Source organism: Meles meles, chromosome 7 (genome assembly GCF_922984935.1).
Source record: "Meles meles chromosome 7, mMelMel3.1 paternal haplotype, whole genome shotgun sequence".
Lineage (NCBI taxonomy): Eukaryota > Metazoa > Chordata > Mammalia > Carnivora > Mustelidae > Meles > Meles meles.
The window spans coordinates 91,306,945-91,332,057 of NC_060072.1; the positions used below are offsets into that span (position 1 = coordinate 91,306,945).

The following is a 25,113-nucleotide window of genomic DNA, read 5'->3' on the forward strand; positions in this document are numbered from 1 at the left end:
CCAGGCCCTGCAACCCTCATGCCAGGGTAGAGATTGAAGCCATTCAGGATGCTGCGGAGGACCTCCTAAAGTAATCAAAAATATATTTTAGATTTTCAGGGCACTCGTCCAGTTCAGAGCAAAGACTATTCTGACTCCAAACACATGAGGGTAAATGCTAAGTTGATTCATTGCCCAGAGCTCTTCAGAAGTAAAGTGCCAGCTCTCTGTGTCTGGGTGATGACATTGTGCCCATAGCCTCGGAGGGCTCTGCAGGCCCCTCTGTGAGCTTCCATGGTCCTCACATCTGGGCTGGGGCACACACACATCCCTGCACAGCATCTGGTTTTTCCAAGCCTCTCATCTCCCACCCTTCCTCATTTCATTCCATCCTCCCAGTTTCTCACAGGGACAACCTTGTGCCTCCTTCTCTCTCTCTTCCACGCCCTCTATCCATGCAGTGTCTTTCCTAGCCACACCGGACCCAGATCCCTAATCCAAACCGGAAACCCTCTTCTCTGCTTTGAGTAAAAAAAAGCAAGGTGGGGATAATACACCCAACCACTGTTCCCTGCCTCCCTCTATCAGCAGGCTGGGCCTGCCTTTTAGGGATGGAGGAGGGAATCAGGGAAACAGTTTCTACCTGCCCTATGATCCCTTAGGTTGATGAATGGAGAACAAGACACCCTCCGCCCCTAGAAGGAAGTTTATATTCCTATGCTGAAAGGGAGCCACAAATTCAGACAGAAATAAGGATGCAATTGGTGTAGCTGAACAGCAACACCCCAGACTCCCATCACCTCAAGGAGGGTTATGAAATCATCAAAAGTGAACATCTAGAAATTTTCTACCAGAAAAATACCACAGAGAACTGACTCTGCTTTTGTGGGGATGACAAGGGTCTCCCATACACAAAAATGTGAAGAACCCAATTAAAAATAGAAGCGGTAGGGCGCCTGGGTGGTTCAGTGGGTTAAGCCTCTGCCTTCAGCTCAGGTCATGATCCCAGGGTCCTGGGATCCAGCGCCATCTGGCTCTCTGCTCAGCAGGGAGCTTGCTTCCTCCTCTCTCTCTCTGCCTGCCTCTCTGCCTACTTCTGATCTCTGTCTCTCAAATAAATAAATTTAAAAAAAGATAGAAGCGGTTTTTCAAGGTTAAGAGTCCCTGTTGTAGACATCATTGCTGAGAGAATCAGGAGGGTTGAGGGTGGAGAGATGCTCCAATTCCCCTGGAGCAGAAGAAAGGGGAAGAGGAAAAAAAATCTGTACTTTCGTTCCCTCTCAGTTCCTTCCCGTGAGCCCTCTTATTAGCTGTCTATTCCTAGAAACATTGAAATTAAAACACGGAGAGAAAAAAAAGGGAAAAAGGTACTGAGAAAGGACATGAACAGGAGTAAAAGGAAGAGGCAGAAAGGGCGGAGAAAAGATGGGGAAAGGGAGCATCCTGTGTGCTGGTGTCAGAGCAAGAGAGATTTTCCCCATCCTCCGCACTTCCAAGAAACAGGTGGACCAGCCTTGCCCCCTGCTGGGAGCATCCTGGTGGCTCCTTCCCCTCTACCTCCCAGCTCCTCTGCAGGTAAGACTGGAACTGGGAGGCAGAAACTAGAGGAGGGGGCTACTGGACGAGGGGGCTGCATGACAGGGCAAAAGGGGCAGAATCAGGCCCAGGTCTCTGGGAGCTGAAACATAAGGCAGCAGAGGGTTCCAGCGGGGGCAGGGCAATCGGGGAACAGGCAGCACAGAGGTGCTTCATGGTGTTGGAAATGGTGGGAAGGTATGGTCCATCCTGTGTGTGCGCAGCGCAGCCAAGGGCTTCAGTTCACCTGCCCTCCTCCCCCGCACTGCAGATCTCACCTTGCTGCAGACATGGAAGCAGAATTTCCTCGCTGCAGTCTGCAGCAGCCAGGGCCCATCCTTCAGCTCACTGCCAGCCTCCTCCCCGAAAGACAGCAGCAGCAGGAAGGGGGAAGAAAGGAAGAGGTGCAATGATAAGCCCAAACCTTTTCATCTCAGCAGCCCCCAGATTTATCAGCCAGCGCAATTCTCAGCCTCTCTTCCTCTCTCCTTGGCTCATAACCAAATGATCACACAAGGCTTTGCTCAGAAAAGGCATGAGGCATCGCTTCTCCCCATCTGGGAGGAAGCATCCCATTACACACAGAGAGAGATGCACCTGTTTCCAGAGGTGGCATGGGGTAAAAAGAGCTCGTAAAGAGTCCCAGATTGTTGCAAGAAAGATAATAATTTGATGGGGTTGAAATTAAATGTCCAAATTGAGGCTGCTTATGAAATTTAAAGGGGGTGGAGAGAACATGGGGTGGAGAGAACAGAAATGAGAGGAAAAAAGACAAAGAAAGAGAAAAACACACGTGATATAGTACACAAAGGGGAGAAACGATAAAAAATACACACACACATATAAAGACAGAAGCTGAGAGAGGAGGGAGCCGCACCTGGAAAGCAAGACGTTAACAGCTGCAGAGGGGGTGGGGGAAGCAGAAGAGCTGAGGGAGGGAAGGAGGAAACAAAGGCCAAGGAACCGGAGAGCCCAGGACCAGACCCCTCCCAGCCTGTGCCTTCAGCCTGTCCCTGACTTCAAGGAGGGTTTTGAATGAAAGCGTTCCTGAGCTTTCAGTCTTTACCTCCCCCACCCCTGCTGTCGGAGGAGCCCCCCAGGCCCGCGTGGCAGGCTTGTCATACCAACTGGCCCCAGCTTTTGCCTGGCTTGTCCCCATGCCCCTCCACAGGTCACCGTCAAGGCTTGGGGAGCAGCGTGGCATGTCTGCAGGCTGTAATGGGCTCCCATCTGCAAGAACTCATGGGCAGCAGCCCTCCACACCAGGGCTCCCGCTTCCTTCCAAAGGTGGAGGCTGCCTGGGGGGCCTTTTATTCTAACAGAGCGCATGCCCCATGGGAGCTCACCTAAGCACAGGCCCCCCAACCCCTGCACTTGGTCCTCCATTTTCCCCAGGCTGCCGGTGCTGCATGGATCTCACTAGCTCTGCAGCCCTTTAGTGGAGACAAAAGGAAGGCAAAACAGCCGGGCTCCAGACTCCTCCAGCACACTGAGAGGCAACATTCCTGGGAGAAGAGTTATGAGCGATGATGAGCTCATCTGAATGAGAGCCATGCAGACGTCCCCCCTGACACACTAGAGGGAAACAAAAACCGAGACACAGTTGTTTTAGGAGTGGGAGCGCGGGTGTCAAACGCCTGGAGCCGTGCCTTGCACAGGCTCTAGGCAGAGACAAAGTGGCGTGAGGGTGAGAGAACTAGGAAAGGGAAGGGGGCAAACAGTCCCAGGCTTCAGAGGTGGGAAATAAATAATGTCCAGAAGGGGCTGGCTCTGAAGTGGACCAAATGGCTCTCCTGTCCCATGTTTATGGGGTCATGGACCATTAAACCAGCCAACCTACAGATGTCTTCATAAGACTTTACGAGATTAGACTGGGGAGACCCTATAACTCAGCAGCAAGAAGGGAAAATAAGAGGGGAGAATTGCAGACAAGAGATGTGGGAAAGGGCTCAGCCTTCAGGGGTGTTCTATCTCGGTGGGAGCAGGTCTATGTTCTGGGACCCCTCTGCCTTCCTCACTGCTCTTCTGTGAGAGTTTCTGCCTGTATCCATGAGATTTAAAACTGCACCAGGCTTTTACCAATCAGTAAGTTACTTACATATTTCCCTCTTAATCCAACTTCCAGTTGCTCCCCCTGGCCACCCCACACAGACACATCACGTTCCTGACCCACAATCAACAGGTCATCAGAGAAATAGTTTCTTTGATATTTGTGAAGCAAATCAGAAAAGATAATAAAATAGCTCTGTTTGTAAGCTCACATGTACTGGGATTTTTAAGCCTGATTTAGATTGTCAATGTGGTTTTCCACAAATTCTAATAACCAGGAGCTGACTCTTCTGGGGTCTCTGGGTTACTGAAGGTTAGTATTTATGCTCTGAGAACCTGGCAGCAGAGATGAGTGCAGAGACCAGGAAGGCACAGTCTGAACAGGTTAAGGGAACAGACTAAACAGGAAACACAGTCTCTTACCCCCTCAGGCTTACGCCACCCTGTGGCAAGTCAGAGACCAGCAATTGTTAGAAGAAAGCCCTTGTTCTGGAAGTCTTGGAGCTCTTTCAGAAAGGCATGTGTGACAACTGGCTGACATTCCAGGGACCAAATTAAGGGTGCTAGACCCACATCTTCAAACCACCACTCAGGATCCGTATTTGAAAAGCAACCATTTATTAGAACCAATACAAGAGTATGAAAAGAGGGAAAAGAGGAGGGTGGAAGAGGGGGAGAGAATGAGGTCTGCATCAATGTCAGTTGTGGAAACACATAAATTGCCTACTTTTAAACATTTACATTTAAAAGGCGAACATATATATATATCACTTATCCTAAAAAAATAAAAAAATGAAAAGCCGACATGTTTGGCTGAACTAAAACCAAGAAACACAACCAAAACTCCCCCACAAACCAAAGAGGTCCATAGAGAATTCAATTTCCCATTTTTTCCACTTAGAAATCTGGCTACCAAATGTGATGTGTTTTGCTATTCAGGATGGGACAGAGTGCGCAAAGATGCCCAGCCTCTCAGTCTCTCACATCCCATCCTGTGGGAAAGGGCGGCAAGGCTGCTGGGCCATGGGTAAATCAACTCCTGGCTACTTGGCAGGAAGTCAGACTGTGCTCTCCATCCTCCAGAACACCACAGAACTACCTGGTGCCGCCAGAGCTGGGGAACAGAGCAAGTCCACAAAGCTCGGAGAACCGGAATGTGACCGCAGCAAGGGGCCAGGACCTTGTGCTTTTGAATGGGTTACACGTCTAGGGCCAAGGAGAGGGAAAGGAAAAAGAGCCCTGTTGGGAAGAGGAGCTGGCTGAGCCCACATCTGGGCAAATAGGAATAAGTGTCCAAACTTTTCCCAAACCGGAGGGAAAAATAGGTCAATGTCAGGTTCAGACTGTGGACACTGAGAAAAGATGACAAATGAGTACAGTTAAGTTGGATGAAACTTTAAGAGTGTTAAACACACCTCTAGAAAAAAAATTTTCCCAAGGTGGCTCTTTTTTGGTAGGGGAAGGAGAAAGTGGTTATGTTTATTGAACCCCCTCGTTCCTATGGGGAAGCAAGGGGTGCAGTGACTTAGTTTGGTGGGGATAGGGGGAGGACGTGATAAAAGCAATGATATAAATTAAGCCCACTGTATTCACTTTGCTCCTGAGACAGCTGAAGTCTGTTCCAATCCCATGGGGAATGGGACCTTAATTCCCAACCTGCAGAAAGAAACAAGCAGTAGCAACCTGCCTCATAGTTCCCTAATCCAATGCTCTTGGGTCTGAAACAGCCTCTCTTCGTGGATGCAAGACGTAGAAAATACCAAGTGCCTTCCCCTGTAACATCCTATGTCTGGACTATTAAGACTCCAACATTCACAAAAACACTGTCAACATCTGAACTAGCAGCTTTGATGAGGGGTGGGGGGCAGAGAACTTGCCGAGGTCACTAGGAGTTCCAACCTTGGGACAGCTCAGTGAGGACTAAAGCCTATGTCAGGGCTAGACTTTAGACTTCGGCTAAAGTATTCTACCAACTTTGATTTACAATGCCTCACAACACCCCTGTGAGGTAGGTCAGTATCATCAACCCCATTTGACAGATGGGGAACTGAGGCATTGAAAGGAGTGACTTGCCCAAGGTCAGCCATTATGAGTCAGTTGAGGTTGGCACACATAGTCAGCATCCACTCAATTCTTGTTTCACTCCCTAGGGCACCTTACTTCTTAGAGTACATGTGCGAGCAAAAGGAAGTCAGCAGGTACACATCACTCTGCAAATTAGAGGAACTCAACCAACCCATGAGTATTAACAGAAGGCCTATGATTTATCTGGCCAATGTAAGGAACCTTGGAGACACAGACTGCTTCTGAAAATCATGTGTTAAAGGATGTTTTGTAAATAAAATTACATTTTAAGCATTAAGGGCATGAATTCTTCTGTAAAGAAATACTTTATCATAAGAAGTGAGGGAGTAAGTCATACTGATTTTCCAAAGTTCTATACTGAGTAACTCCTATTCCTAAGCCCTAAAATCCAAGAACAAGACCTCATTCGAGCAAGAACCTTTGTCCCCAGTGGTGGTCTTGGTAGTGCTCTGAGCTGCAAGGTCGGGGCGCAAGGCTAGCAACTAGCAATGGTGGCCGCAGCACTCTGTACAGGCTAAGCCAGGCGGCAGGATCTGGCCACCAGACACCCTCTTGCTGCCACCTGTCCCTCCCGTCAATGCCCACAAGGCAGCATCTTTCCAACCTTTCTGCGCCAGCCCAACTGCAGGAGTTGGCAGGATCTTCATGAATGGTTCTGGAGAATAAGGATATAAAAGGTGACCCCTAGTTTTCCATTCAGAGAGAGGGGATGAAGTGTTCTCTAGAACTAGTTCTAAGACTCTTGTAATATTCTTTAACATCCCGACAGGCACGTAACTCTTGGATGAAATCAAGCTTGAAAGAAAAAACACCTTCCCCACCTCTGAACTTACAACTGGATTCCGGTAGTAATCATTATGACCCTTCTCCTAAAACTAGGGGGAAAAAACTAAAACCACAGTCAGCCCTAGCTAGAATCACATCCTAAAGCTACCAGAAACTGCAACACACTGACTTGAGCTTTAAAAGCCCTGTGACACAATTTAAACTCTATCTTCTCGGGTCTCCTTGAAGAATCTCCAGGCAGGAAGCCCCTCTTTTCCTCTGTACCCCCTCGCAATAGCCAGAGCAGCACGACTCTACATACATCAGAAGCTCAAAGAATGATTTGCCAACACATAGTATAACGTCCACCAGGGATGCTCTCATTCCAGGAAGGACCAACTATCCCGAGACCTAAGTATTAACCTTTTTTCGTTAACTGCTGATCACAATGGACAAGTCCAGGTGACGATAACGTTCAAGACATTAAAATGACAAAGACTGTTCAGGTTCAGTCTGTTTGGAATTCCTCAAAAAGTGTGATGAACTAGCCACTGGAATATAGATCAGCTGAGGGTCACACCTGCCAATGCCAGGGGACATCTCTCTCTGTCTCTCTCTCTCTCTCACACACACACACACACACACAGAATGGCAAGATAAAAAGTTCATTGCATTCAATTTAGCCTAATTTCTTGATAATAGTTTCCTATTAGATTTTCCGATTAATACTGATGGCTCTTACCTAGGCTGTGATAATTAGGTTTTGATCTATTGTGACATTAATGATCACAATCAGTTGACTTTGAAATTGTCTTAATTAATGGCTCTTCCCTCCTCAGCTGCCTTCAGTGCAGGTTCTGTCCCCTCCCCCAACCATCTTGTTTTAACTCTTTTTTCTTACTGATGCCAGAGACAAATAGCATTGAAGGATCACTTTCTTCCCATAAGCCAAGATTTTAAACTATTTTAAAACATTTCTCTGACAGAAGAACTATATGAGATGATAAAATGAGGATCAGGATGAAAAGGCAAGAGAACATGCTGCCAAGGCATAAAAAAAATTTCATGCCAGAAAACAACCAAAGTCAAGCATGATGTTAGAGTGGCAATGACAAGCTGAAGCTAACTCTAAAAAGACAAGATGAGGTAGTTTAAAATTCAAGAAATCCAGCGCAAGCACAAAGAAATTAGAATTGTTTTATGAAGCTATCCACAGAACCTTCACATTTTAACTTTCCAGAACAATTACTCTTCATTCCTGGGAATTCTGACTTCCAAAGTTAGTCAACTCTGTTGTTACACAGTTCAGAATTAAGAAACTTCTTAAAGTCAGACTGTTTCTTAGCAGGGTTGGGCCTCCCTCTAGACTTCCCTAGACTGCTTAAATCTGAAATGCCAGGGTATGTACACTTCCAGGAGAGGTTTTCACATAACTAACACACGTCTGCCTAGAAATCACCACCTTGCAGTGCTGAATAAAACTACACTGCACACAGGAGATGTTCACGTGTTAAGACCTGCATCCCCAAGCCTTCTTTTGAGCAAATCCCTTGTCACTGAAAAGTATGTCCTCTGTTTAAGGCTTAAAGCCAACCTCATGTTTATTTTTCCAAAAGGGATGAGAAACTGAAAAAGGTGTGAGCAACTCTGATAAAATGTCCACAAGGAATAAATGTTATAGAACCCATGATAATGTAACACCACAGAACTGGATCTGCAACACAGATAATACTTTCCACAGGCAAGGATTAACTAGACCATTAAATACTTTGGCAAGGAGCCCACAACAGGGATCAAAATGAGGGGCTCTCAATCCCCACTCACCTGTTATTTTTCAGCAACAGCACTGCTAACTAACCTTCAGTTATCCTTATTTTCTAGAATAAAACAAGCCCTTGTTGTAGTCCATCTATGGCCAGTTAGCTCAGTTCATCCAAGGTCCAGGTCTACCCCCCTGTGAACCACCACCCTCCTACTGTCCCCCCACAGAAATGTGTACCCAATTGTAGCATTTACTACACTGAACTATTAACAGTCAGTTCATCCCACATCAGTATGAAAGTTCTTTGAGGTCAGGGACTGTATCTTCTTGTACTTTGTACCCCCAAGGCCAAAAAAAATGCTCGTGGAGTAAAATGTTGATGTGCACTAAGATGGCCGCAGTATGGACAGCTCAATACAAATCCACCACTATTAATTGGGTGGGGACACTGAATTCTGATCATATCATATACTACTGGGTGCAAGGCTGGTAACATCTCTGTTTTTGAAAATATAACTTTTATGATTAGCCATAAAGCCAGCATGAAACTAGAATACACTGGATCGAAACCATTCGTCTCTCTACCTAGCCACAGGTATGCTTGCTTGGCCATCTCATTACAAAGGTACAGACCTCCACACTACAATTTTTCATCTAAAAACCTAAACCAAAAGGATGGAATCATAGATGGAAAATGAGCTTTTCCTTTGACCTCACTGGTGAGAAACCTCCACATTTCAAATCTAATGCCCTAACCCAGCCTGGGGTTCTCATGTCATTCAAAGGCAGTATCTTAGGCCCTTGAACTCAAACCTTAAGGGCAAAGACAACTGCTCCCCAGCTCAGACACAGGATAGATCCCTCTGACTCCTACTGTACTTTCGGTGAGCTGGACTAAACAGAGATCCCAAAAATGGCATGATGAAAATGCCAAGTACCTTCCAAAAAGTCCTAGGATCTGACCTTAACAGCAGGAAAATGGACTGCAGGGTAGCCACAGAATAAGAATGAAGAGAGTTAAGAATAACCTAACTGTTCAAGCTATGGACACAGGACTAACCTGTCATCATGAACAAAGAGCAGTACACAGATATGGCTGGGGGACAGCCAAGGACCACCTAGACTTGTATTAAGGAACCACCACAGGCTCAAATGCTCCCTTGGGCAGACAAAAACTGGACTGTGGGAGGAAAAATGATATGGCTCTCTCCAGGTTAAAAATGGATGCTTCCATTAGGGCTGATGTTCCTAACAGCTAATCCTAACATGAGGGTACTAGCCCAGTGCAGGACTCAAAAAGCAGCTACAATGACCTTGGTAAACTCTGTTCTGCTACCTCCTATGGAAAGGGAGATCCTTGAACATTGATTACTAAAAGAAATTCAGCATTAGAAAGATGTTTTGGAAGAAGACTAAATAAATACAGCAAAAATGTGCTTCAAGCACCATAAACCTAGATGTTTAAGAGTGCTTAGCCCATGGCTACTAACTCTTCTGAGGAGAAAGCCCCATGAAGGCAGGTTTCCATTTGAGGTTGCAATTGTGCAAGGGCCAGGATAGCTGCTCAGAACTAACAAATGCCAGAGACACAAGGCAGGCATCTGGTTTCCTTTCTGCTGAGGGCTAAAGCCAGAGCTGGCCTCTGGCTCCCTACATTCCTACAGAAGTAGTTGTGGGTAGGCAGGGAGAAAACAACTGATCTGGCAGCATTCAGTACAAGATCATGATTCAGTAAACTGTGAACAGAAAAGATGGAGTGAAAAGTGAGATATTAAAAAGCTGACAAGTAGATGGTACTTCCTTTGCTAAAAGAAAATCACATTTTGATGAATGTCTTAAATATCACCTATAACCACAGCAAACACGTGCCCCAGATTTTCCAGGACCAATCTCAGCACCAACTAATTCTGTTGTGTTCTTTGTTCACATGTTGATTTTGGTCTGAAAAAACAGTCACTGTAGTTTACATGCCCACTGCCCCTGGGAGAACTGGCTCTGTGGACAAGCTGTCATTTTCTCCACCTGCAAATCAACAGGCCCAGATTACCTCCTCGGGGGCTCTGGCCTACTTCTGTCTTATTCTTGTCTACCCTAATTATATCCTTGGCTACTTGTATGACAAATCTGTTTCCTGACTATCCTTTCTTTCTTTCAGATGCCCATCGGATTAAGTACTAACCAACTGTCAATTATCTAGCACTCGATCTAGGCCTTGAATTCTTTCAGAGTAAAGAAAGATGGAGATTAAAAAAACTCCTACCCACTTGAGGTATGGGTTAGGAGTTCTCACCCAATCACATTACCATTCAGAAGGATTTTCCTGGGTGACTTAAACCAAAAGCTTCATTGTTCCAGTCTGTCATGTCACTGCAGCAACAGCTGTCTTCTCAACTGTGCAGTGTAATTTTTGACATAATTTATACAAGCACACAGAATTCAATCAGCAGCTGAGCAGGAAAGCAATGGTAACAAATGCTATGAATGGGTATATGATTTGCATATTATTCAGCTCATCTGTGGACTGGAGCAATCTATCCATTCCCCTGATTACTCTGAATAATCTAGAAATGGCTGACTGCTCCTGGCCAGAAAGCTTTATGTTTTAAAAATCAAAAGCAACAACAAAAACAACCTCAATGGCTGGTGAAATCTAGAGTTAAGGCTAGTTCAAGCATTTATTCTTAATTCCTCAGCTTTGGACTGGGACACGGATGCTCATAACCCTGCTATTTCCTTACTTTTAGTCTTGATTCTCTAGCCAACCCCTCCCCCCCAACTAAAAGAAAATGGCTAAAGAGAAGTAGGGCATTTCTTGGGGGGAAAAGGATGGAAGGATAAGATTAGGTAATAATCTCTCAATATAATGGCAAAGCAGAAGGAAGCAAAAGGGAAATACTCTGAACAGGGACAGGTGGTTGTGTCAACATGCTAATGCCAGGGCCTGTCACTCTGAGGCGATAGTCTTCCACAGAAAAGTATTTTTAAAAATAAAATACAACAAAGAATTTGAGGGTGGAAAAAGGGAAGAGCAGTAATACTTTGGGGACTCTTGGTGGCAAATGCAAGAATCAGCAAAGCAAGAAATTTACGACTACAAATGCTATGAATATCTAAAATTGATACTGTGGCCGATGACTCCCCTCCAAGAATTCCCCACTGAAAATAATGGCATGGAGGGGAAACTTGGGTCCACTGAGAAGTGAGGGTCAGGTCTGAAGCCTCTTTGGTACCAGGAATGCTTTGGGAGGCCACAAAAGCTGGCAGGGCTGGAGGGTGCCTAGCACCTTGGCACAAACAAACACCAGGCAGTCACTCACACCTACATAAATATATAGTCCAAATGTGAGGGATGGAGGAAAAAATACATATATACCAAAGGTGATCATAAAGACAACTGTATCCTACCCCATCATCCTCATGTACGAATAGCTAAAAATCTCCACAGTTCATAATCTGTCATTTTATGACAGACTACACCACCTTGCAGAAGCAGAATCAGGGATTGCTATGAAACAAGGCCAAAAGTCCTGGGGCTAAGAGTGTCTTGACAAATCTGAGTGTAACATTTCAAGTCCTCCAAGGAATGGAGCTATTCTGGGAGGATGAGTGGGGATGAACAGCAGAGGGTGGCCCAGACGACCACACCAGGAACCCTGTATTCTACTGGGTAGAGCTGAATGAGGTTGGGAAAGCCCCAACAGGTAGGCAGTTGCTATTGGCTTTTTAAAAAAGATGGGAACATCTTTTCCATCCCAACATCTCAAAACAAAAGCTAGCTGGTCATCAACATGTTCTAAGAACCAAAGCAAGAAACCAAAACTCATCATCATTGTAACAAAATCCCCCAATCTAAAAAACAACCAACCCTGAAAAGATCAAGACTCTAAGGTGATTAAAAAGTTAAAACTCATCTTGAGGTCACAGGGAAGCAGAAGAAAGAGATGAGGGCAAAGGAAAATATTGTGGGAATTACACACAGTATGTAAATGCCTGGTCTTCACAGAGAGACACTTATCATGAATCAGACCATCAGCTATGTTACAAGAGAACCAATACCAACATTTCTCCTGTGGAGCACAGTGATAAGCACATTTTTTATGGATGTGTTTAGGAGAGAAGGGGGTGGGCAGAAGGGAGAGGAGGCAGGGAGGTGAATGTATTATATACAAAGAGAAATGACAGAGACCACCCCCTCCTTTAGCTCTTTGCTGTTTCTTTCTCTTTGTTTTCCGCATCCTCCGGATATGCGTGCCACGTCAGTCTCTCTTCATAAAATGCTATCACAATCTGTGGACATTTGACATTCGCTTCTTTCGCAAGAACCAGGTCTGCTTCATCTGTGTCTTTCCTGGAGAGAGAGAATATGAGACTTAGAAGGAGAGGAAGTGAGAGTGAGAGAGAATCTACCTAAACCAAGGTTTATATTATTATATGAGTTTAACCGATTTGATTTCCTCTCCGTCTTGATTTCAAGGTGAGAAGGACCCTAACAGCTTAATATTTTCCAGGAGAAATTCAAGTGAATAAATTATCAGTGAGTATCATTTAACTACCACATCAGACAGAACCAGAAGTCTTCAGCTAGAACTTAGATGGAAAACATAGCAGGCTTAATCAAAAGGCTGGAAATGAAGTTATATAAATTTATTCCTATAATTTTGATTTGCAGGTACTGAGTGAACACAATCAAACCTACACTCAGTCCTATTGATTATGCAGAGAATGGTCAATCCAGTTTCCGGATCATCTGAGTGAAAGGGTCTTAACCTTCATCATCTTGTGGCCTTTTAAACACTCATTATCCTTTTGGTGAGAACTATGGATTGGAATAATAAGAAAACAGAAACTCAAGTCTACAACATTCACATATGGGAAAAGAAGAGAGAATGTAAAATCTAGTCACTAAAGTGAAATGTAGGAATTAGCTGGAAATTTCAATTATCCAAGTTACAAAGGCTCTACTACCATATACAACAAAAAAAATCTAGCAAGTCCCTTAACCAGTATTCCAAATCGAGAAAAAAAAAAGTATCTTAAATTAAAATTCCACTGAGATTTGAGCAAAGACAACTACCTCCCTTATGAGAAAACTGAGACGTTTAATTCATAGAGGTAAGTATTATGAGTGAGGAGGAGGAGGGGAAAACACACAGCTCAGAGCAGACACTCAAATTTGGACTGCGGTGGGAAAAAAAGCTAGTTAGTATGTGAATGTAAATCGTAAGTAACACATATGGCTGAGTGGAAAAAAAAGAGTACAGCTCCTTACTTCTGACAGAGTATAATGGTTCTTCAAATCGAGGCTTTGGGTAATTTACCAGCAAAATTTTGATCAGATAAAATATTAAACTTTTTTTTTTTTTAAAGATTTTTTTTATTTATTTATTTGACAGAGAGAGATCACAAGCAGACAGAGAGGCAGGCAGAGAGAGAGAGAGGGAAGCAGGCTCGCCGCAGAGCAGAGAGCCCGATGCGGGACTCGACCCCAGGACCCTGAGATCACGACCTGAGCCGAAGGCAGCGGCCCAACCCACTGAGCCACCCAGGCGCCCAATATTAAACTTTTTGATTCTACAACTTTAAGGTAAATTAGCTTCCTCAGTAGCAATGCAGCATGAAGCTTCTATTTAGAGACCAAATTTAAATCACAAGCCCAGAACACTTGGAAACAGAGAGGCAGTGAGGGCCACACCATAAATCTCACCCTGTCTTTAAGAAACCCAATTGAGGGGAAGTAACTACGCTTTCCTCTGAGATGCCCCCTCCACCGGATGAAATAACTTACACTTCGGCTAGTATTAGTCTTAATGCTTTTTGTTGAGATTATTCTTCTTTAGACATTATTCAGTTGTTCTGATCCTCAGTGATGGCAGAAAGCCTCACTCAACTCCTATCCTATGGCCACAGGCTCATGGTCTGATGGTAAATGATTCAGAACTGTGTAAATAAATGGTTTGGTCATGTCTTTATGTTTCCTACCTCAAAACTATCTTAGGTACTGGGGCTAAAATAATTTGGCTTAACACCAAAGCTTAAGAATGTCTTAAGTCCACTTCCAACCATAATTTCTATTAATACTAACAGATTACTAATAGGTGATATTAGCCAAAGATCCTTGATAATCAAAATTCTTAGTTGGGGAATACTCCATCTTCCCTCCCTATCTTCCATACAAATTCAAGCCACCAGCAAAGAAGACAACTATCCAGTGAGGCCCACTCTCTCTCACCATTTCATTAGGAACATTAAATCGCCACAGGAATCTGTCGCCCCAATGATCTTTTCTGGTTCCAGTCCTCTCTCAAAGCCCCGAGCGATATCATTGCTTTGCTATAAATAGAAGATAAAGAAAGGTTACAGCTTAGAGTAAAAAAAGAAAACAAAACAAAAAAACCTGTTTCTCAGTTCAACAAAGCACAATCTAAGTTCATTTTTGTCACCAATTCAAAGAATTCTTAGAACTTAAGAAATACAGTACTGGGCCAGCCAGTGACAGTGATGCCAAGAAATATTTTTGTAAGAAGATGCAGTTGTTCTTCCATACTCCTTCAAGAATTAGAAGCAGCCCTTAAAACTTATTCATAGCCCTTAAGATATTCTGGAGGCATCATCTAAGAACTCTAACTCTCTTATCTCCTTGATATTATGAATTGATACCCCTAAACTGTTGCTTCTGAGATAATAAACAAGTCCATGCTTACCTGAACTAAACCCTTTTTCATTTTACAAACTTCAAATATACCACCTCTCAATCTTAATTTTCTTAGACATTTAATTTACCTTAACACTGACCAATATTTTTAATACTTCTTTTCACACAGTTGTCTATACTAATGAAAGAACAGAGGTTGAGAATCATTCAAGGCAGTACCATAAAACAGCAATTTCTTTCAAGCTCACATACTACAATACCCACACACTTGGGAGAAGAGGCCCTGGTCTGCGCCTCTCCCCTCCTGATGTGGATGAGTTGTTAGCACTATAGAATAGAACTGGACAGTGACTAAAAACAAACTGGCAATTTTCTTGAAGATTATTTAAAATGCAATCATACCACTGAGACAAGGAGCAGAGTCCGATTCAGGTGTGCTGGCACTGCTAAGCCACAAAACAGTGACATTTTAAACAAACCAGGTAATTTAAAAAACCTTATTATGGAATATAATGCAAAGTTATCTAGTGGCAACATAAAAAAGATTTAGTAAGACTGCCCAAATGAACTAAATCTCTGATGTCTGATTTTCATAATAAAATCTCTTTGATCTGACATTCACCCTGCTTTTTTCTGAGAGATACAAAGTATTCAGGATCCAGGTGGTCCCCAAAGATACCAGAACCCACACTGGGAAGGAAATTCCATCCACGGATCAGGGGAGATACTGACTCAAAAACACAGCCTCTTTTGGGGACGCTTAAGGGGAGGAGGTTCCCAGATGTGCACACAGCTGCTCACAGCTGGAATGCTGGCACACGAACTGAGTCGTAAATCATAGCTGGCGGCGGCTGAAAACAGTTTGCCACATAGAGAGGGAAGGGAAGAAAAATGTTCAAGCTGCTGAAAAGGAGCCGAGGCGAGGAAAATGCTAAAATCATCACACAGGCAGTAATCTTAAATCAGGCATAATGCCGACTAACAAATTTCTTCTGCAGTGGTCTAAAGAAAGAAACGCAATCCCCTCCTGTACCTTTAAAACATACAATCACCTATCTTCCAGGCTACCTACCTGACAGCACCAGCACTGCTGAGAATGCTGCCAGGGGCCCTGGGTGAACATTACAAAGGACGTGTGGGGACTGTTTTCAAGGTCAGCAGCATCAGAACCTCTGGCCTAGGAATGAAACTCTCTATGTTGGCTAGCAGGTCTAAAGCCAGACTGCTCCTTTTTGAAAGGACAGAAACCTTAGATTGAGGAAATACACACTGTATGTCACAAATGGCTAGTCACAAGTCTTCTGCTGTGCTGTTTTTTGGTCTCTTTACTTAGAAAATGAATCAAATGACAAAAGCCAGAATACAAAGGACTAATAAAAAAGAAAATAGAAAGAACCAAGTCTTAGCTCCTTAGAGAAGGCACTCTAAAATTCCTTATCAGTAAACTATATCATAATGATATACACACCTCACCAGAATAGAGTGGTTTTAAAAATAAGGTTGTAAAAAATAAAATTAATCAGGGAAACAAAGAGACAGACACAAACCTAGAGTCCACTTCCACTTGCAGCCTTCAATCTTTCACTCTTACTTCAATTCTTTTTGGAACATTGATCTCCCATTTTCTCTATCACTTATGTCAGTCTTTTAAAATTCTGCCTAGGTCCAACTTACAGAAATCTGAATTTAACTAGTCTGGGGTGAATCTTGGGTACTGGGTCTTTTTAAAAATCCCCCCACCCTATCCTGATGACTCTAATGTGCAGCCAGGGCTGAGAATGAATGTTCTAGAAAGATGGGTATCAAGCAGAATGAAGATAAATAGAGATGTTTATGGCAGTGATGCTAGAAGATTCAGAAGTGGACTTATGCTTTTATTTTATTAAACGTTAAGGGTATGATACATGCTTCACCACAAAAGGCTTCATAACCTTGAAATAAATGAAAGGAATGGAAGTTGGGAGGGGGAGTGTGTGTGTCTGTGTGTGTACAAAGATGAAAAAGATACAGATGAAAAAAGAAAGGCAAGAACAGTGCTTACACAAGTTACTTGAGAATTAATGATCAGAAGAACTAAAGCAACTACATCAAACCAAAATTTCATAAGTATACTTTTCAAACTGAACAATAAAAAGATTCAAAAGGAAGATAAAAATTAATTTATTTGGAAGATGCAGAAATAATAGAATCAAAAGAGAATACACATGCCACTGAGCTGTATGCTTTAAAATGGTTAATTGTGGGGCGCCTCGGTGGCCCAGTCAGGTGAGCATCCGACTCTTGGTTTTGATTCAGGTTGTGATCTCAGGGTCTTGAGATTAAGCCCCACGTTGGGCTCCAAGTTCGGGTGGCGTCTGCTTGTGACTCTATCCTGTCCCCCTCTGCCCGTCCCCAATAACTCGCACACATGCTCTTTAATAAATCTTTTTTTTGTTTGTTTTAAGATTTTATTCATTTATTTGACAGAGATCACAAGTAGGCAGAGAGGCAGATGGAGAGATAGGGAGAAACAGGCTTCCGGCTAAACAGAGAGCCCGATGCAGGGCCTGATCCCAGGACCTGGGATCATGACCTGAGCTGAAGGCAGAGGCTTTAACCCACTGAGCCACCCAGGCGCCCCTCTAATAAATCTTTAAAAAAATAAAAAGTAAAAAAATAAAATCTTTAAAATAATAAAAAGTAAAAAACAAAATGGTTAATTATGTGTTATGTGAATTTCACATCAATTTTTAAAAAGGGAATATAAAAGTTTGAAAATAAGTGCTATCTTTGAAACAAAAGGAAGAAAGACTTAGTAAACTTTTAAAAAAAAAAAGATTTTATTTATGTATTTGAGGCTTAACCCATTGAGCCACCCAGGTGCTCCAAAAGGTACTAAACTTTTAAATGCCATTTTCTACCCTTAAAAACTTCACCAAGTCCCTCCCTTGCTAAGATAACTTAGCTGCCTATTTATGGAGAAGATAGGGAATAGCTGCTGTTTTACAGGTTCTTAATTTTGCCACTTTAATACAATTCAGTGAAATATACAGTACATTTCTCATTCAGCCAGGAGGGGGCGCTATAGTCAACCAACACACCTCCCTGCAAGCTCTTTTGTTCAACAATTTACCTTGCAGGCCATCATGAGAACAGAAACCACCAAAATACCACTTGGGGAGTAAAGGGGGGTCCAGCAAGAGGCAAAAACAATTGTTTGTGGGAAAGGGGAGGGGGAGAAGCTTACCTCTCTCTTTTTTTTGGATTTGATATCATCAGCATTGTTCGAGAAATTGGATTTCCTCTTGTTACTTTCTGACTTCTCCCTGGGTTTGTTGTTTTCACCCTCCTTCATCTTCTTATACTTTTTCATAAACTCAGAAATTAGCTCAGGGCAATCCAAATTTTTCTCAGGTTCCCAAGTATTGTGCTCCCTGGGCACAAAGAATGGAAAAAAAAAAGGAAGGAAAAGAATGAGGAGGGGAAAAAATCCAGTGCTTTCTTTTAAAGACAAGTAGGCAAAATGAAAAACAAAAACAAAAAACAAAAACAAAAAACCTACACTTAAAAGAGAACAAATTTGATCTAGGAATCTTGATAAGAGAAATGAAAAAATATATCCACAAAGAAACTTACAATTTCTTGTAGCAGCATTTCAATAGCCAAAGACAGAAAACAATTCAAATGTCCATCAACTTGTGAATGGATGAATAAATGTGGTACATTTATAAAGGAGAATACTACTCGGCAACAAAAGGTACACAATACTAATTAATAAATGCCACAATATGAAAGAATCTCAAAAATAATATGCTAAGAAACAAGATACAAAAGACTATGTATTGTCTGATTCCATTTATATGAAATGTAGGAAAGACACATTTAGAGACAAAATGTGGGATTGAGATTAACTATAAATGAGCTCAAGGGAATCTGGGGAAATTATGGGAATATTCCAAACTGGAGTGTGGTAATGGTTGACAACTCTATGAATTTATTAAAATTCACTGAATTGTATACTTTCAATGAATGAATTTTATAGTATCTAAATTATACCTCAAAAAAGTTTTTTAAAACTCAAAATATGAATTCTGCTTTATAAAATAATGTGATTTCATATAATCATCTATGCAAATCCTGAGAGAATAATGTAACAAAACATGCATCCCTAGTTTACACTATCTTTAACATGTTACTTACATTTTGAACAAATGTCAATAAACTATTTCAAGATTGGAAATACTGCAAGATTTTTATTAAGAAAAAAGGTAGTATAAGGGCTTAAATCATTAGAATATAGGTGAACAGTAAGAAGAAGGCTCAGAAGTGGGATTGGAGTACATTAATTCGATGTTGTAGAATCAAGTCTACTGTTACCAGGCAGTCAAACCACATTTTTATATTAACAAAAAACAAATATTAATATTAATTTTAACCCCCCCCAAATAACTGAATCTAACTAAATTGAATCAAGGGAGTCCTATTATGAGGAAAACAGTTATTATTCACAAAGTTGTTCTCTATTCCCAGCAGGGGTTTCAGAAAACCAAACTACCAACTACATTATAAGCTTATGGAATCAAATCATGAGATATACCTCTGTGGGAAAAACCAGACCAGGCATCCTCTTCACTCCTAGCCAGTGGCAGAAGTTCTTTCGGTTAAATAGTAAGGACTAGTTTATATTAAAGTATATCTGGAAATATATCAGAAAGTTTCTACAATCCTTTCATTGACCTGGGTAAAAATTATTTAATATATGTACTATCCATTTATAATATTTTATTTTGGTTTTCAAATAAGGTATCTTTAGATGAGCGTGGTTTGAACACACACCATAACTAGACTCAAATAAGGAGAATAATGGAAAAATATGGTATTTACTCTAGATTTAAAACTTTCTGCAAAAAGAGCTTGAGAATGAGACAAGATTTATTTCAAAATCATTTGAGCTAAAACTAGAAAAGCCTCTCCTTCATAGCTCTTGTTCAGCAAAAGGCAAAAAAAACAAAAACCCCACCTCCTACAGTAACTTTCCCCCAAATCTACAATCCACATAGCTTCTTCTAGGATACCAAAAGAAATTAAGACACCAAAAGCAAGAGGCGTGCCAACACTGAACACAAGCAAGCAGACATGGAGGGAGAGGAGCAAATCTCTATGGATAGCAAGGAAAGCCAGTCCCATAATGGGATTCTCTCTTTTCCTACCATATTGGTATTGCTGCTTCTACAACAACCAATTTTCACCCAAAAGACAGCATGGTATAATTTAAAAAGAGCCTAGGCATTAGGGCCAAAGAAATCTGATACTAGATCCTTGTGCCAGCACTTACCAGTTACGCCATCTTCAGCAAATAGCTTCGCTAACTTCCTCATCTGTAAACTGAAAATACCTCTAAAGGCTGTTATGAGAATGAAAGAAAACACATGAGGTAGAAGAATCTGACCACTGTCCAACAAGCAGTACTTAGTTCCTACTAAAACTCCAATCTTTGCTAATGCTAACAGGGCAAAATTTGTTTTAGTCTTTTAATGAAATCCTGGGCACTTCTGAGAAAGTAAGGACAAGTGCTTTAATCCATCCACCTCAAACTTCCTTTCCCTCTTTAATCTATCAAGTTACCCATAACTCAAATACAGACACAGTCTCAAGAACCTTCGAAATGACCAACAACTTCCAATGGTGTTTCAATGGGCCCAATAAACATCCTTAAAATCGTTCAATGTTATTTTAATTCCTATTTCTAGGTGTCTCAAACTCATAATTTCTCAACTCTAAAGGATGTGGTGATACCACTCCTCTTCAGAAACATGGAGGGCATACTCTGATTGCTGTGCTACCCACATTTCATGCTCTCTATGCTAGAGATCCTAAGCATCCTGTAGTGCATGCACTGTCCCACCTAAAATGCCAAAAGTGCTCCAAATGAGAAATGCTGACTTCTGTAATAAAATAACCTTAGGTATTGGGGCGCCTGGGTGGCTCAGTGGGTTAAGCCACTGCCTTCGGCTCAGGTCATGATCTCAGGATCCTGGGATCGAGCCCCGCATCGGGTTTTCTGCTCAGTGGGAAGCCTGCTTCCTCCTCTCTCTCTCTGCCTGCCTCTCTGCCTACTTGTGATCTCTGTGTGTCAAATAAATAAATAAAATCTTTAAAAAAAAAAAACAAAAAAAAACCTTAGGTATGTTCCAAAGGCTCCTGATTCAGACCTTTGTCCAAAGGTATCGTTAAAATTGGAACCATTTAGTACATATAAGTCCTACATGTTAAAGCTGTGATGTTCAATGTGCTAACTACTAGCCACATGTGGCTAACTGAACACTTGAAATGTGACTAGTCTGAACTGAGATGTGCTATAAAATGTAAAATACATGAGATTTTTAAGACTCAGCATGAAAAAAGTCATGTAAAATACCTTAATTTTTATACTGATTAATGTTGAAAAAGCATTTTGATACACTGTTAGATAAATTATTAAAATTTCTTTTGGGGCGCCTGGGTGGCTCAGTGGGTTAAGCCTCTGCCTTCGGCTCAGGTCATGGTCTCAGGGTCCTGGGATCGAGCCCCGCATCGGGCTCTCTGCTCAGCGGGAAGCCTGCTTCCCCCTTTCTCTCTGCCTGCCTCTCTGCCTACTTGTGATCTCTCTGTCAAATAAATAAATAAAATCGTTTAAAAAAAATTTCTTTAATGTGGCCACCAGAAATGTAGAATTCCCTATGTGCCTTGCATTATATTTCTATTCCAAGCCACTCCAAGAAGCCTGCACCAGCTCCTACCAGTGCATTGGGTTCTGGAAAATCCATTCTTTGTTATCAGGCATCCTGAGGAAGAGAATTAATCAAAAACTGAGGCAAAATGTCTAACAATTACACATATTTTACCTTTCAAGCTACCTCCTCTGTGCTTCAATGTGTCTAGTTGTGTTTATTCCAAGGAAAAAGAATAATCACCTTTAGCACTTCAGCTTAAAGCCAGTTATTTCCTAACAGACATTCTAGTCAATACTTCAGTATCGTTCTTAAAGTTCATTGACACAAAAAAAAGGGTTTTTAAGGTGTTCAAAAAAACAAAAACAAAAAGCCAGACAGATTTTATTAAAGTATTAATTGCAGAAACTAGGTGGTGTGTATCTGAGTGTTCAATTTCTTTTGCCTAAGCTGTAGATTTGAAATAAAAAAAAATAAGTATTGGGAGGGAAAAAAGGTGGCCTCAGATTTAAGTTTCTCATTAAGAGGAGTCCTTCACTCTAGGTCACTTGTGAGATCCAAGGATCATTCTGGAAAGCTATGGGCTATGGAATGGATGACTTCTGCTTCAATGTATATATTTTAGTTTGGTTACATCCAAAAGAATACTAACAGTAACAGTTTATACTTTAATAGATTTTATTTTTAAGCAATCTTTACACCCAACATGGGGCTCGAATTCACAATCCCAAGTTCAAGAGTCACATGCTGTACCAACTGGGCCAGCCAGGTACCCTAATAATAGTTTATATTTGCACTGAGCTTACCTGTCAGTCTCTACATATACCCAACATCTCTAAGACAAGTACTATTTCCTCTTCCTATTTTACTGAGGAGGGAAAAGATTAAGGAACTAAACCAAGGTCACCCAGCTCATAAGTGGTGGAACAAGAATCTGGACCTAAGCAATCTGGCTCCTCGTCTAAGCACCTAACCAATTCATTATACTATCTCTCAAAAGCATTATCATTAGAACACCAGCTCGAAGGGAGAGACTATTTAGTTTATTGCTGTGTCTTCTGACTCTTAGGAGGAGTACAGGTGAGGAGAGAAAAAGACAAAGATGGCAGCGGCTCATCGGGAAGGAAACTAAAGGTGTCCACCTCTGCAGAGTCCTAAGGTCTAAAGAAAACACTTACTCAGAAAAGCCTTTCCACTTCAGTAGATATTCCACTTGCCCCTTAACTACACGCCTGTCTAGCACCTTCTCGACGACATACTCCTCCTCATCCTCTGAAGAAGAACTGTCAGCTGTCCGCTTGGTTTTCTTTCCCATGTTGCACGCTGTTCCACCTGAAGGACTAAGGCTACCGGGTTCCTGCAAAAAGGAAGGAAAAAATGATCGAAATCCACGCAAGGAGTTAAAACTTTGTCTTTTCTGGGGCGCCTGGGTGGCTCAGTGGATTAAGCCGCTGCCTTCGGCTCAGGTCATGATCTCAGGGTCCTGGGATAGAGCCCAGCATCCATCGGGCTCTCTGCTCCGCAGGGAGCCTGCTTCCTCCTCTCTCTCTGCCTACTTGTTATTTCTCTATGTCAAATAAATAAATAAAATCTTTAAAAAAAACAAAACAAAAAAAAAACTTTGTCTTTTCTTGATGGAATGCAGAGGGAATAACACAAAGTTGCCATGTACACTTCTCTTGGATCTTGAAGCATTCTATAAACGGTTCCTAAGAATATAAGGAGAAAATGGTCAATCCCCACTTTCCCAAACACAACTTTCTTCAGCTCACAAGACCAAGTTATACACACAACTAAATCCTCTAATTTCAGATTCCAAAAGACAAGTGGTGTGGTATGTTACTCCTGGGTACTTCTGTAACTGTTAACAAGCCAGGATCTCAAAGAAATGCAGAAAACTTACCGGTTAAAAGAACAGTGACAGAATTAAAACCCTACCTTTAAGGTGAATAAGGTTCTTCATAAAAATGAAAAAAGAAAAGCCCCAAAATGTAATCTTCCCCTGCTTTGAGGATCTTGACTAGTCTCTTGGCAGCACAAAAAGGCCTGCTCAGTCATCTTTCTCCACTGTCTTCAGTGACTTAGTATATCTTTCCCTCAAACAAACTGAGCTTGTCCCTACAGTGTCCATCAGTTCACAAAAGCAAGGCTGGCATCTCAGACACATGAAGCCTTTTTCTTCACTTAGGGATAGTAGAGAGGCAAGAACAACAACAAATCTTTTTAGTCCAAAAACTAAAAAAATGCGGTAATTCTCATGGCTCAACTAATCCAAATGGTTAAGGAGGTACCTCTCTTTACTGGAGTTGACTTTGGGCCAAAGGAAGAAGAGGAGGAAAGAGAAGTCTGGCCCCAAACTCACATCAACACGAAGCCTCAAAACACAGAGGAACCATTCATAGGCCCAAGGAAAGCTGAAGCAAAGCAACACAAATGGAAATTGAGTTAAGCTCAGAAATATGCACAACCAGGGGGTACTCAACACAGATCTAGTTTTTAAAATTCCCACATTGTTGTTTCCATAATCACTTTTAAGAATTCTTTAACCAAGTTAAATGGTGCCTACAGTCTGGATTATAGAGTAGCAGAATTGTTTTCTTAGCTGAACTCCATTTTTATTCTTCTGTAATCTTAAAATATTTTTTTTTTTCAGCACTCTCTAAAAATATTTCCATCCTGACTAGAAGATGACTCCCAGAAACAGGGAAGGCCACTACTAATCTCAGAATTGTGTTCAAGTCAAGTAACGTTAAAAGTTGCATTTATCAATTTACTTCAATTAGCAAAATTTAAGGAATTATTCCAAGAACATCTAGTTGGAAACCGTATCTCCAGAACCTATTAGCAATAAATAGGTCTGCCTTCCCAAAAAACTGTCTGTACCCATTACTCCCCTACAAAAAAAACTTAAGTTTTTATTAAAGTACTTTATTCAGAAGAGGGGGTGAAGGGGGAGAATGTAGACAGGAGTTTCAAAATAATTTTCCCATGAATTTAGAAGAGAGTCCTAAGCTTCAAGAAAAAAAAAAATCTTATTTATTTAAAATACAAACAGCCTCCGAGCTCACCAGAGACAGGAAATGTCATATTCCAGAGAGAGTACCCCACCCCCACCCCCACTCACCTTGGAATTTCCGGGAGCTGAGCAGTTTAGGTCAGAGCGCTGGGGTTAAAACCAGCCCCGGGTTAGATGCATGCAGTTAAGCATTGTGGCCATGGCCTCCCCTGCCTCACGAGGAAAAACAAGGATTTACATATGTGTTCTTCAGTTTGAGGGAGGAAAGAGGAAAATCTCCCTTTATACCTTCATGCACAAGAGGAGCCCCAAAGGTAGAAGATGAATGGGGGTTCCCTCCTTTACCTACCGGATCGCCCCAGTTCTTTCTTTCCCTCTGGGCTAACAGGAGGGGCCTCCCCTCCCAGGTCTGGGGCTTGGCGGGCTGGCAGCTCCCCCGCCCCCACCCAGCTGCCTGGGAGCCACTGCGCAGCTGTCCCAGCCCGTTGCCATGGCAACTGGCAGCAGTACTAGACTTGGGGGGGGTGCGGAGAGGCAAACG

General features: G+C 42.2%; 1 protein-coding gene across 2 annotated transcripts in view; it reads right to left on the reverse strand.

Moving 5' to 3' along the window:
- Nucleotides 1–4,204: 4,204 nt before the first annotated feature.
- CBX5 (chromobox 5) overlaps nt 4,205–25,113 on the reverse strand; it is a 38,693-nt gene continuing 17,784 nt past the window's right edge. Inside the window, exons 1-5 of one of the 2 annotated variants that reach the window (XM_046011959.1) lie at nt 24,922–25,001; nt 22,735–22,913; nt 18,094–18,280; nt 14,445–14,545; nt 4,205–12,563 (exon numbers count right to left, since the gene is read on the reverse strand). In XM_046011959.1, the coding sequence (XP_045867915.1) occupies nt 12,413–12,563; nt 14,445–14,545; nt 18,094–18,280; nt 22,735–22,871 (576 nt within the window). In that variant the 5' untranslated portion in view covers nt 22,872–22,913; nt 24,922–25,001 and the 3' untranslated portion in view covers nt 4,205–12,412. Of the gene's footprint in view, nt 12,564–14,444; nt 14,546–18,093; nt 18,281–22,734; nt 22,914–24,921; nt 25,002–25,113 lie in introns of those variants that run through there. The other variant, XM_046011958.1, reaches the window with a different exon arrangement.